Source organism: Exophiala viscosa (assembly GCF_022695815.1).
Source record: "Exophiala viscosa unplaced genomic scaffold EDD37scaffold_5, whole genome shotgun sequence".
Classification (NCBI taxonomy): Eukaryota; Fungi; Ascomycota; class Eurotiomycetes; order Chaetothyriales; family Herpotrichiellaceae; genus Exophiala; species Exophiala viscosa.
This window is the reverse complement of record NW_026944357.1, coordinates 1502938-1515555: the sequence shown is the minus strand read 5'-3', so window position 1 is coordinate 1515555 and position 12618 is coordinate 1502938. Positions and strand designations below refer to the sequence as shown.

The 12618-nt window shown below is 51.1% G+C and overlaps 7 protein-coding genes across 7 annotated transcripts; 6 read left to right on the top strand and 1 right to left on the bottom strand.

Moving 5' to 3' along the window:
* Positions 1 to 408: 408 nt before the first annotated feature.
* On the top strand, positions 409 to 819 carry EDD37DRAFT_650424 (uncharacterized protein; the record flags this gene model as incomplete). Its single annotated transcript, XM_062818249.1, has 1 exon — positions 409 to 819. The coding sequence occupies one exon, from the start codon at positions 409 to 411 to the stop codon at positions 817 to 819; it is 411 nt and encodes a 136-aa protein (XP_062670440.1).
* A 1419-nt stretch (positions 820 to 2238) lies between these two features.
* On the top strand, positions 2239 to 3887 carry EDD37DRAFT_609543 (uncharacterized protein; the record flags this gene model as incomplete). The annotated part of the gene is made up of 2 exons (XM_062815140.1): positions 2239 to 2710; positions 2767 to 3887. The coding sequence occupies 2 exons, from the start codon at positions 2239 to 2241 to the stop codon at positions 3885 to 3887; spliced, it is 1593 nt and encodes a 530-aa protein (XP_062670439.1).
* Positions 3888 to 4046: 159 nt separating this feature from the next.
* On the bottom strand, positions 4047 to 4727 carry EDD37DRAFT_650422 (uncharacterized protein; the record flags this gene model as incomplete). Its single annotated transcript, XM_062818248.1, has 1 exon — positions 4047 to 4727. The coding sequence occupies one exon, from the start codon at positions 4725 to 4727 to the stop codon at positions 4047 to 4049; it is 681 nt and encodes a 226-aa protein (XP_062670438.1).
* Positions 4728 to 5289: 562 nt separating this feature from the next.
* EDD37DRAFT_416830 (uncharacterized protein) lies at positions 5290 to 7506 on the top strand. Its single transcript, XM_062812529.1, has one exon. It carries the CDS (start codon positions 5546 to 5548, stop codon positions 7349 to 7351), a length of 1806 nt encoding a protein of 601 aa, XP_062670437.1. The 5' UTR covers positions 5290 to 5545; the 3' UTR covers positions 7352 to 7506.
* A 443-nt stretch (positions 7507 to 7949) lies between these two features.
* Positions 7950 to 9374, top strand: EDD37DRAFT_416832 (acyl transferase/acyl hydrolase/lysophospholipase). Its single transcript, XM_062812530.1, has 4 exons — positions 7950 to 7999; positions 8048 to 8247; positions 8317 to 8562; positions 8620 to 9374. Exons 2-4 carry the CDS (start codon positions 8084 to 8086, stop codon positions 9287 to 9289), a joined length of 1080 nt encoding a protein of 359 aa, XP_062670436.1. The 5' UTR covers positions 7950 to 7999; positions 8048 to 8083; the 3' UTR covers positions 9290 to 9374.
* Positions 9375 to 10492: 1118 nt separating this feature from the next.
* On the top strand, positions 10493 to 10960 carry EDD37DRAFT_650419 (uncharacterized protein; the record flags this gene model as incomplete). Its single annotated transcript, XM_062818247.1, has 1 exon — positions 10493 to 10960. One exon carries the CDS (start codon positions 10493 to 10495, stop codon positions 10958 to 10960), a length of 468 nt encoding a protein of 155 aa, XP_062670435.1.
* Positions 10961 to 11842: 882 nt separating this feature from the next.
* EDD37DRAFT_609538 (uncharacterized protein) lies at positions 11843 to 12395 on the top strand (the record flags this gene model as incomplete). Its single annotated transcript, XM_062815139.1, has 2 exons — positions 11843 to 11999; positions 12058 to 12395. The coding sequence occupies 2 exons, from the start codon at positions 11843 to 11845 to the stop codon at positions 12393 to 12395; spliced, it is 495 nt and encodes a 164-aa protein (XP_062670434.1).
* Between the last annotated feature and the right edge of the window lie 223 nt (positions 12396 to 12618).

Here is a 12618-nt window from a genome sequence, read left to right as displayed (position 1 = left end):
ACTCTGCCCTGACCTCTGAATGATCCTGGATCATCTTCACCTCTTCCCCTTCTCGGCCCACGGCTTGACAGGACCGTGCACTCCCGCCCCGTCGCCGCATCCACCTCGACACCAGCCTCGTTATACCATTAAAGCCGCAAGAAAAGTCCCTGACGTTTCTTCTCTGAGTTAAAGTGGTTAACAAGAAGGCTCGCTGTTATCGACAGTCCCACCGCTGCCGCGCCTCAACTTGGACACGACCGTCCTATCTAGTCATACATCACACCTCTCAAAAACCTCGTTTTTTTGCCGAAGGAAACCAGATAATACGACACCGGGACGACTTTGAGTATTACCTCAGTGACCGATGCCCATGAGAATCTCAGTGCTATGAGCCGGTCTCGATCCTCTCCTCACTCCATGTACAATATGTCGAGCGACTACCATGATCATCGTCCCTCGCTCGAGCCATTCCCTCTATTCATCGATTCCGCCCCTCCTAATTCGGAAAACTACTTCTCCTCTCCCATAGCCATGGCTGCCATCCAGCTTCTTGCCTCCTCCAGCACGCCTCCCAAAAGCAAGCCGCGATCCTTGACGGCAGCTAAAGTCTCAAATTACCTGAGACTGCGCTACCACCAATATGAAGTCACCTTTGGCGTCTATATGATGACCCCAGCCGAAAAATGCGTCTTCAACCTCGTCGTCCTTGGCGCCTTTACCGCCATTCTGTACGCCGTCTTCTTTGGCACCGAGGCATTCGTCGTCAATGCGGTCTGCAGGTTAATCTACTACATCACAGGCTCCCTTTCGAACACGGGCGGACGGTGTCCACAATGACATGGATGGACAATCGGTTGTCGTGGAGCCCGTAAAGAAGGCGGAATTGTAACAGATACACACGCTTCGGAGGATCCGGGAACCAGCATACACCGTCTTTCGCTCTGGGGAGAGCGCTTGTACGAGGAATGATGTGACATACGAAGCAATCCGACAGACACGAGACGAGCAGATCGGCTCAAAGAGAAATTGGTGGAACTCGTACTCGGCCGGCTTGGTCTACGTCGACATGACCTCGGTGCTGACCATCTCCGAACAAAGCAACACTTCCTTGCGCTAGAGGCGCCCGCAATGCTGGTACACCGTCATAGACCCGGAGTTTTGGCCCCAGCTACTCAACACTCTTGATCTGACGAACTCACGATTGAATGCATGCAAGGCACTTCTTGGCGTTGTGTATCTTAGCGGATTGACGGTGGGACACACTCTGTGGTCAGGTTGGACCTTGAACCACTGTCTTTGGGCACCGCATGGATAGCGTTTGTTGCATGCTGGTGATGATGCCCGTCCCAGCCTTACACCAGGTTTTATGAGTTATGATAGCGAATGAGCACTTACCGAGTGCAAACATATGTGATATTTGACAAAAGATCTCTTTGTTCTGGTTTTGGGCCATGCGAGGAGGTTTGTTGTAGGTGTTGCCACGTCTCGGATTGAGAATCTGTACAATGGAACATGTCGTGCGTGTCCCTTTGAACCATTGAATATCTCGGTCAGGTTAAACTTTCAGATGAAAATCGGACCTGGATCAAGGCTTGTGCCTCGGTCCAACCAATCCAAGGGGCCGGTCAGTGGCTATTTTCTGATACAAACTGGGGTCGATCCCGATGCAGGAGGCCGGAGAGTCTCCCAGTGACCACTTAAAGAATGCGTCTAGGGGAGCCTTGCCTTGTTCCTGCATAGTGGATGCCCTTGAGACACGCCTAATGTCCGCCTGATGATCCCAACTAATAAGCCACCACCAGTTGACGCAGGCCGCAAACGCACACGCCTCAATTCATCAGCTTTTCTCTTTGCTGAGCACGTTGGACGCGTCCTCAGCGTCGACTGGCTGGACAACCATCAACACTCTCCTTCAAAGTAAGCCACTCACTTATCAGGAGAATTGTAGCAACCCTGAAGATCAAACACAACTTTCTTTTGCAATCTGTTTGCCATCCTACTCCTGGCAGCTGTCAATTTGCGGGGGTGTCAAGTTTCCAACTTGCCGGCTTTTTGTTATCCTCCTTACTCCCTTGCACCGTTCCGCCAAAATTGTGAGAGATGATGGTCCTTCGAGGCTGACAAAGGGAACCGTCTTCCTCTTCAGGCTACTTTTCACTCATCAATACAGTGAATCGCCTAGCGCTCCTTTCATTCTTCAACACGACCTGCTGTTGAACCCTTTCACTTGCTTTCTCCTCTTCGTCCACCGAGATCATGGCGGCCAACGACTACTACAACGAATCCGACATGGCGCAATCCTCAAAGCCTTATTCAAGGCCACAATATAATGAAAGACCACCTCCGCATATCGCCTATTCGTATGATCCTTTTGCGAGTTCTTCCAGCCTGGATCAGTCACGTCCTTCGAATCTATACCCTCCTCAGCAGAAGCCTGATCGGAGATACCACGACTCTAATGACCCTTCACGTCAACAATCGCCATCACCCTCACGATATTCGGAATCGATACCTCTGAAACACCAATCCAAAGTTAATACCAACCCAGAAGACTGGCGAAACCAGCAGACACAATATCCTCCTTCCCCAGAGTCGCAAATCCAGCCTCAATTAGTACCGAGCCCAACCCAGAAAAAGAAAGGATGGTTTTCGGGCAAAATACCTTGGGTGGTGTACATAGTCAGCCTGGTCCAGATCACGGTCTTTCTCGTTGAAATAATCAAGAATTGTGAGTACTTTAGGATTGTTACACGATGATGACGATGCTGACCACTGGCCATCCAGCGATAATTACGGGTTCTCCTATCATGATACATCCACAGTTCAACCCAATGATTGGTCCTTCGACCTACGTTCAAATCAACATGGGTGCGCGATTCGTGCCATGTATGCGTACCACGCCTGGTGTTCAAGACAGTTCGACTCCAGTGTACTGGCCTTGTCCTAACACGACCACGTCCGATTCCGACGCTGCGAGCAATCATTGTGATTTGAGCGCGCTTTGTGGTTTCGGCGGACTCAATGACGAGAGCCCGAATCAATGGTTTCGATTCATCGTTCCAATGTTTCTACACGCAGGTCTCATTCACATCGCGTTCAATCTACTCTTACAACTCACCATGGGCCGAGATATGGAGAAGGCCATAGGCAGTATTCGATTCGCCATTGTCTATTTCAGTTCGGGGATCTTCGGCTTTGTCCTTGGTGGCAACTTTGCAGCCACGGCGATCGCATCGACAGGCTGTTCAGGCTGTCTGTTTGGCATCCTAGCACTGGTTCTCCTGGATTTGATCTATGGATGGAACGAGCGGCGCAGTCCCGTCAAGGACCTGATGTGGATTTTGGTCGACATTATCATTTCATTCGTGCTAGGCCTGTTGCCTGGTCTGGACAATTTCTCGCATATTGGTGGGTTCTTGATGGGTCTGGCGATGGGCTTGTGTCTGCTTCACTCTCCTAGTATCCTTCGACAACGGTCCGCCGGCGATAATGCAAATCCAGAAGGCAAATATCGAAATGTAGGATCGGAACCGGACATTACGAACCCAAAACGTCCTATGCTGGAGACGACGCCGTCTACGTTGGCGGCCACGGCCAAGCCAGCAGATGTGGCTGCGTTCGCCAAAGAGCCTGTTGGATTTTTCAAGGGGCGAAAGCCTTTGTGGTGGGCGTGGTGGTTGTTACGGGCGGGCGCGTTGATAGGGGGGATTGTGGTTTTTGTGGTGCTGTTGAACAACTTCTACAAGTACCGTGATACTTGTTCTTGGTGCAAGTACCTCAGTTGCTTGCCGATCAATAATTGGTGCAGTATTGGAAATCTGCAGCTGAGTAATACAACCACCAGCAAAAGAGGGTTGGATTTGATGAGGGAGGGAGCACTCTTCGCTGTTAGGGATTGGTCGTGATATGGGAAGAAGCGGGTCTGGACTACTCTACTATAGTGACGGCCCTTGGGTGGCTATTGGGATAGGAATATCTTGGAAATGACTTGATGAAATACAAGTAATTGCAACAATATCTCGGGTGAGCTCTTTTGGACATCAGCGGTAGCGACAGAACATCATTTATTCAACTATGAAATGAGCCTCCGTAGGGTTGTTGTTGTTCACCTTGAGGATATCCTGGGGACAAGCGCTCATGACAGCCACACAGTCGACCAGCGCCTTGAGCGTGACGCTCCCCCCTTCTTCGCAAACTGGACTTTCGAACCGCAGCTCAGCGCCCGCAGAGACATTGTTAGGAGCCCGACCTTTACCCTCGGGAAGAGGAACAACAGGAATGTTCATGAACAGGTTGAGCGGATCCGGCGCCGTCATATACTCGGGCAGAGCGTACGGTGTGTCCCGCTCGACCGCGATGTGCAGGTTTTCAGTGCAACTGCCATGATTTGGCTCCTCGGGACAACCCAGTTGGAGGTACCGTGCTTTATCACATGCTGCCATTAGGGTGTCGTGCACGCCGGGCGTGGTGTCGTGCATGAGAGTCAGGATTGGTGAGCGGTCGTTGGTGATTAGAGTGTCGCCGGGCAGGGGGGAAAGATGAACTGTTGATGCGCGGGTGTGGCACATGGATAGCCATGTTGGGAGGGTCTTTGAGCCGGTGGTGGGGAGCGTGAAGGCCCAGAAGTCGATGACTTGGGTGCCGTGGGTGTTGATCACTGTGATGGATTGGCCTGCTTTGAGAGGAGCGGCGGCGGAGGAGCGCGCTGGGATGGTGTTTTTGGTTCCTGGGGCGTAGGGAGACATTGTTGGGAATAGTAGAGGTTCACGAGGATGGGATGGGGATGGAGAGAGAAAGGAATGCTCAGGTGTACCTTGAGTATATATATATGAAGCTGTGGACATTACCTTGATAGAGAGTATCGTGAACGTAAGTTGTTGGGCGTTCATCTCCGTTGATGAGGCTGTAGATGTAGCTGTACGGGGTTGTGCGATGTAGTCATTCTTGCTTAGGGAGTCTTTGGCCTTTCGAAGTCTTCTTTTTTCCTTGTATGTTGAAGGGCTCGTCGACGCGATGTGCTTGATATTGCGAACTTCGGTGCGAAAACTCATGATCGAGATTGTGTTGCGGTTGCTTCGAAGTCCTTCATGCCTAGGCCAAGATGGTCGACGTCATTCAAGGTGCGAGTCCGAGAACTTTCTCTCCTGTTGTTTCATCTGTAGGAGCATCAATGCACATTCCTCCTCTGTCTTCATGCAGACAGTCACGGCGCAGCTATCGTGTTTCGCCGGAAGTCTCATTCAGCTGTTCAAGATCTTGACTTCAAATCTGACCAGGATAGATATATATTAGGAATGTGGGACTTATGCTTCTCTAGCCGGGGGCCTGGGGGCACAGACCCAATGATACGCTACGGCTCGGGGCATGGGGTTTGACCTCCTGATCAGCGATCAGGCTGTCAGCCTGCCAGCCCCCAAATCTCCTGAAAGGCAACCGAAACCACTATGCGACGAACGCCTGAGGACTTCCGCCTTCATCTTCTTGTCGCCGCCTTCAGTATGCTGTCGACGGCTTCAATATCCTGGTTGGTATCCTGAAACAACTCCATTAAGACTGGTGCAACATGAGCATTTGGTTCAGTTCGAATCGCGATGAACCCGCCTCTGCGCCGGCACGCATCAACACTGCACAAACATGGCCTCAGACTCCCATGAGCCCTACTACAACTGCAAAGCCACGAGATCCAAATGCTCCAGACTATCGTTATCAAGTCAACCAAAAATGCATCTACGAACGTCGACTACCCGGCGGTTCGTACATCACTGCCCACGTTCAGCGTCTTCAATCTGGATACTACGATAGCCCTGTCATCCACGAGGACAAAATTGACAATGTCCGCTTTGTGGCCATCAACTTTGTCTTCCATCCGAGCAGCAGCACTTTCCGTTTCAAGTCGGCAGAGATCAATATCGCCCTTCACCATACCCGGGAGGACAACATGAGTCCGCTTGAGATCGTGACCGGCCCCAAACGAAATGTGAGCCATGATCACGGCACGCAGACCAATGCTATGTCAGACTCGCTTATCCAAAATACAAATCGTAAAGCTCCCAAACCGTCACGTCCGAAGTTCCTGCGCCATGCACCTCACCTCCTATACGGTGCTATCTCACCCGAAACTTTGGACTGGAACTTCAATCTTGCCGGATCTCTAGGGGTGTCACAAGCTCCCGTAAGCGCAAGTCTCAAGCCTTCGTATGGTGTCAAGAGCAGCTACAAGATTTACGACATGATGAAGATTCAAGGCTCGGTTCGTACCCTTCGATCGTGGTATGGTCACGATTATGATATCGAAGATGGGGAAATGGTCTGGACTCTCGAAGAAAATAGGCTGCAGAAATCGGGTCTGCCAAGGGAGTTCACCTTCGTCATGTTAATCACCAAAGGCAGTGGTAGCATCGAACAATGGGGAGATGTCAAGCTGGAGATCGACATAAAACCTAAGGTGGCCGGCAGATTTGGAGCTAGCTATCCCAGTGTGATCGCCAATTTACACCAATATCGACCTTTCAAATCCGGACTGTTGGATCTTGACCAAGAGATCGGCCAAGTTTTTGAGCCGCAACCCAAGGGGAAAGGCTTCAATTTTTCGAACATCGCCAGCTCGTTTGACGATTTTGTTTATCTGCCTGGGACGACGTACTCAACATCTGATAGCGGTCTAGCCCAGGCTCAGGCCGCTGGTGCCGCTCCTCAGCAGCAAGGGCCTCAACAACAGTCTCTGCAGAAAGCGCCAACTCAGAGTAGTCAGAAAGGCCAATCAGCCCTGCCGTCCGGCGAAACGACGTTGAATCTACGCGTTTTCCTCGAAAGCTCTAGAGGTAGCCCTGTCCCATTTCCGACCCAGGCACTGCCATACTTCAATCTCAGACCCCCTTCTCGGAGTCCGTCCCCACTCCCTGCTTCCGTTGGTGGCTCAGGCAACTCGACTCGTCGAACAATTACCATAACGTCGCGGAACTCGGTACGCAAACAGCCCTCTCGCTCAGGGCTTTCAAAAGAGTACATCTCTCCACAAGCTGGCACGCATGCACAGCCGCAATCACTGCAAGATCAAGGCACGCAAAGACAGAGAGCCACTCCGGCCGCAACTCGACCTTTCTCTTACCAGGAGGACGATCGCAGTCATGACTACAGCGCTCAGATGAATAACAACCACGCATCGCAGGATAGTCGACAGTCTGAAGCAGTCGGCATTTCGACTTCCCGGTATTCGACGCCGTTAACGCAGAGCGATCAACACGTCAGGCCACTAACACAATCCCATCAGGACTATTGGCCCACAGATGCCGAAGGCGATAACTACACAGGCACTGATCCCCAACGACTTTCCAGTCTGGGTGCTATTGCCACCGCGGTGTCCCCGTAATTACAGAGATGGGACGGGTTACCCAGTGACCACTGGAGACTCCCAATTTCCGACCATACAGAAGTTCGCGGTCCTTGCAAAAGCCACCAAGTTGATGAAACGCTGGCCTAAGGACGAGGTCGTTCCGAATAATGGATGAGGAATGTACTATATATCTGGGAAAATGGCGCGGATGCGATATCTACCTAATACGATAAATCTGTCATGAAGCCTCGAGCGGTATGTTGTGGTCCAAGTGAGATTACATGCCTAGGCTTTCATAAGGCTGTCGACATGCCTGGCTAGAGTGTTTCTGCCATTCGTATCATGCATGATAATCAAAATTGCCAAGTACTTGTGTCAGCCTTGCTGCCTTGGATATGATCATTTAGGCGAACTCCAAGCGAACCACACAAACAACCCCAGCAGGGAATGCTACCAGGCAGCTTCAGCCGTTGTGTGCACACCATATCTCCAGGCAGTGTCTCAGCCACGCCAGCCTGAGAGCATTACAGATCCTATAAGAAAGTGAGTGTAGTTCTGTGCCATCGAGTGCGTGCCGCGAGACGAAACGAGGAACTCGATGAACGGCCAACTACGACAGTACAGAGTATCAGAGCATCAGCCGGCTCGACTGAAGCAAGTCACTCGAATAGCGGCCGCTCCAAGGTCTTACTTCCACCGTCGCCTTGAGCATTAGTCTAATCTACCACACAGAAGCGACCCTTACACTTGATCTGCAAATCACGAAATATGATTCAACAAGATCGTCCTAAAGGCCTGCGTCTTGTATCCTTTGACGGCGGCGGTGTCCAGGGTCTATGGTCCCTCCTCGTCCTGCAGCAATTGATGGAAAGCGTAGGGAATCCACTCCCTTGGGAACATTTCGACATGATGGCCGGTACAAGCACCGGAGCGTAAGTGCCGCTTCTCCTGATCCCAAACTCGAGACCCGCCCGCCTTCTGATCTGATATTACTCTGGCAGATTGATAGCAATCATGCTCGGTGTCCTCCGTCTCGACGTTAAAACGTGCATAGAATTGTACGTGGAGATGATGGACGATGTATGCCGACAAGTCAGTCGGTGTCCGGTGACAGGCACACTCAAGCTCAAACCGCGATACAGCAGTCAGGCACTCAAACGCGGTATACTAAAAGCCATCAGTAAAGCCGGATTCGCCACTCCCGAAAATGTCTGTTTCCGACCGGCCACTGAACCGGCCTGTAAAGTGTAAGTGAGCCCTTTCTCATCATTCTCCTCCATAGAGATGATCTAACAACGACACAGCGTGGTGGTAGCTACTTGCGCAGGGGTGTCTATTCCAACGACTTTCACCAGTTACCGACAACTGGGGGAACCCCATATCTCAATGTTTGATCAAGTCAAGATCTGGGAAGTAGCACTGGCTTCAACGGCGGCGCCAACAATGTTCGAAGAAACCATCATCACATACAATGGCCTCACAAGCACGTTTGTCGAAGGCGCAGTCAAAGTCAGCAACCCGGTGGATGTATTGTGGCAACACGCCGAGGACTGGTGGATGGATCACTGGCAGCTTCCAACGACAAGGCCAGGAGACCAGCATGTCTGTTGCATTGTGTCCGTCGGGACTGGTCTACAGACCCTAAAGCATGCCGGCAGATATGCGCACCAGCTCATTAAATCGCTCGCTAAAATGGCGACCGAAACCAGAGACACGAATGACCGATTCCACTCTGCACACAGGAGAGTTGTGGAAGAGGGTAAGTTCTTCCGCTTCGATCTTCCGACCATGGAAGACATTCAACTTCGCGAGACTGTACAGAAAGATGTCATCGCAGCGCGAGTTAGGGCAGATGGAGAGACTGGTGCCATGCGGCAACTTCTGTTGAACTACAGGTGGCACCAATATACTCACCATGACCATGGTGTACACTGGCGCGATCAAACCGGTGCGCATAAAGAAGAGAACAGATAAGAAGCTCAGATCGGCAAAATAGGACTTTTCACGGCGGAAATCAACTGATGTCGACTAGGTCATCATCATTGCTGCTGGACTGTTCTGAAAGGTCCAGCGAGCAGTCATGATACCCGAGTCTCTTTTATATATGCTCTCGATTATCGCAGGGAGACATATACGTGCCATCTCATCGTCTTTCAACGGAGCCTTTGAGGTAAGTGGGAAAGAAATCGTGAGTCGAGTGTGGTATGCGGATATTTTTGCAACTTACGAAGAGGGCATGCATGTCGTAGGGGTCGCTGTCAGCCAAACTGTTTATTATGATCCAGCCTCGCTCCAGATGCGGATCATTTATACTGATCATCCCCATATGGTGTTTCCATGTCTGGATGGACGACTTGCAAATTGCGGCGTATCTTGTGAGTATGATGAACCTCACAATGTGATGTAGGAGTTTGCAAGTTCCAGTTACTTATCTAGGCATAGCCGGAGATTTGGGCGCATTGACCTGACATTTGGGAGGCTGAGCAACCCCAATCGACGCTCTGCATTGGTCGGTCCCAGCCTGGTGGCCTGAGAAAGCCCTTTGTCACTCCTCGGGGTTGCATCGCTTTCGACCGCGCGGCGGAGAGAAGAGGCATGTCTTGACTCACCTCCCTTCAACTTCCACCTTCTCTTTTCTCCTTCTCTTCCATCCAACAATTCCCCCGTGAAGTCTTGAACCAGGCATCCAGGCCAGGCGCCGCGCTTTCTCCTCGATTTTGGTGAGGGTTCACTTTGGACAGTAATTCACAATGGTCACTGCAACAACAGTCGTACCGTCGCGTCAGCTCCGCCTCTTCTTCCCGCCATAAAGATCAGCAATGGTCTTCTTGGAATTACCCGGTTTACTATACACCTCCACGGTCTTATCCTCTGGTCAGCGATGACCAGCGAAATGTTCAATCCTATTGTTATGACGGTGATATACAATCACCTTACCTTTACGACCCGACTTTGCTGGGTTATCAGGAACAGCCACAGCATGTAGGAGATCAATATCTCTGTCCTGAGCAGGGCAGTTTGAGCGCGCAAGGCCCTTGGCCACAGAACCACTTCGAGGGTGCTACTTGTATGCAAGAGTCCACCATGGCCCGGTCACCCGGGATCACCATTCCGGACAGCTTCTTCATCAACCCTTTTGCGGTCTCATTTCCTGGGGACATACCATGTCCACCGACAATGGCTATGAGTGCTCCTTGGATGGACTGCATGCCGCCCGTGCACACCATCGCATCTCCAGGGGCAGGCAACCTCGGTGTATTATTCGAAGATCGATCCATGCACGTGGCAGAAATAGCTCATTCAGAACCACCAGCTACAATGCCATCAGCATCTCCACCTGCCCTGCTTTTTCAACCCAAAGGCAGCCTAACGCCCTTGACAGTTCTCGTCGAAGCAACATCCTCAAAGACTAAGCAGGCCCCGACGAAACATGGACGGGAGTTCCACTTTGTCGACATGAGGGACAAGAAAGAAGCGCAACGTATTCGAAACACCATAAATTCTCGCAAGCATCGTCAAAATAAGCTTGATAGAATCAGGGAGCTGGAGAAGAAGCTTGCTGCCTCTGAGGCTGAGACACAACGACTGCATGCCAATGCAGAAGGACCAAGCAAGCCAGGCTTTGGGAAAATTGGCACTATCTAGACTATGCCCAATCTTACCATCTGTCAATGGAATGTCCTTATGCAAGTCCTTTGTAGGACAAGGCACTGCACACGAGCTTTTTTCTGCCTGGTCATCTTTGATCGGGGTAGCCCGTTGCTCAATTGAAATTACCCACTCGATATGTCTACAAAGTCGTTCATATACGTCGTTAGACTATTAGTCCCTCGTGTCGGTACAGCGCGCATGGCAGAGACATAGTCGTAGTTTTTGAAGCTACACTTGCCGCCTGCGTCTCCTAGGTTGCCAGATTGACGTGCTGTTGTTCTGACAATGCCAGCCCTCGTGCGGCGACAAAGAATGATCAAGGTACGAGTACGAGCACAAAGACACTTTCGTATTTCTTCCCTTTCGCGTAAACCCAGTTCTATCACTGGAATCGGGGCCGAGGTGACTATTAAGGCAACCCGTAGTCCCTGAGGTGCCCGTCCAGCCCATGGCGTCATGATCTGGTCGTTTGGTGGCCAAGGCGGCTGTACCCAGTTCGTGCAGAGTTCGAGTCATAGACAGCCATGCAAGATCGAGCCGTCATACTGATCAGACCACGCATCTACTACTCTAGTCAACCACAGTTTCTGCGATCCAATGGCCTCAACCATGACCCTGCACAATCATTCCCCGGAGACCGTTGAAGCCGTAAGTAGTAATGCAATATTTAGCAGCTCAAACGGAGATGCACCCGCCGAGTGTAGGTTTTGATGAGATCACCACTGAAGTCATGACATTCGAGCACCAGGGGTAAGTATATATGCTTGTAGGCCTGGAACTGTCCTTTGACGGAGCAAGAACAATTCAACGATTTACAAAGACTCTATAAACACGTTCACAGTCAATTATTTGTGTGTGATATAACGAACCGACAAAATGCAACGAACTCAATTCCTCATTCGCCGCGCTGTCGCGAGCAACACCACCAGCACATTCACAAGAACACCAATCCGGACATTCGTATCAAGTAGTCCACGATTCGTTGGCGGACCAGGAGGAAACCCTTCGCACGAACTATATGAGAAGAGTGACGGTATGTTCTCGTAACAAAAAGCAGCAAACCCCAGTAGTAGACTGACACGTATATCTAGCCGCACCCACGCAAGACCCCAAGAAGGACGACTCACTCCCCAACAAGATCGAAAGCAAGTTGGGAGAAGGGAGCGGAAGCAAGAGCCACGCCACAGACGACAGCATCGTGCCCGGAAGCGTGCAAGAAGCGGCACCAGAGGGTCTCGAGAAGGCGCTCCCCGAATCTGTCCATCCTACCAAGGGCAGCAGTATCGACCCCGGTGACAAGGGAGATTCGAACTGGAAGAGCCATGCTACGGGCGACAGTATAGTGCCTGACGCCATTCAGAAGGCTGCGCCAGAGGCGTTGGAGAAGGCTCTGCCCGAGAGCATTCATCCTACCAACCCCAAGAAGTAAGCCATCATCTCAAAATATTGCCAAGTATAATGCTTCGACACTCGACTGGGGTTGTGGGAGAAATCATGAAAAGTAATCGAGACCAATTGTATATATACTGCCGCTAAAAGGCAACCAAGAAATCTCTATCCTATATGACCATCCATCTGTCGGTTTTTCCTGTCGAAACACAGTGCTGTGTCCAACATTTGTCCTGTCCTGTCATCCCAAGTCTGGTAATCAA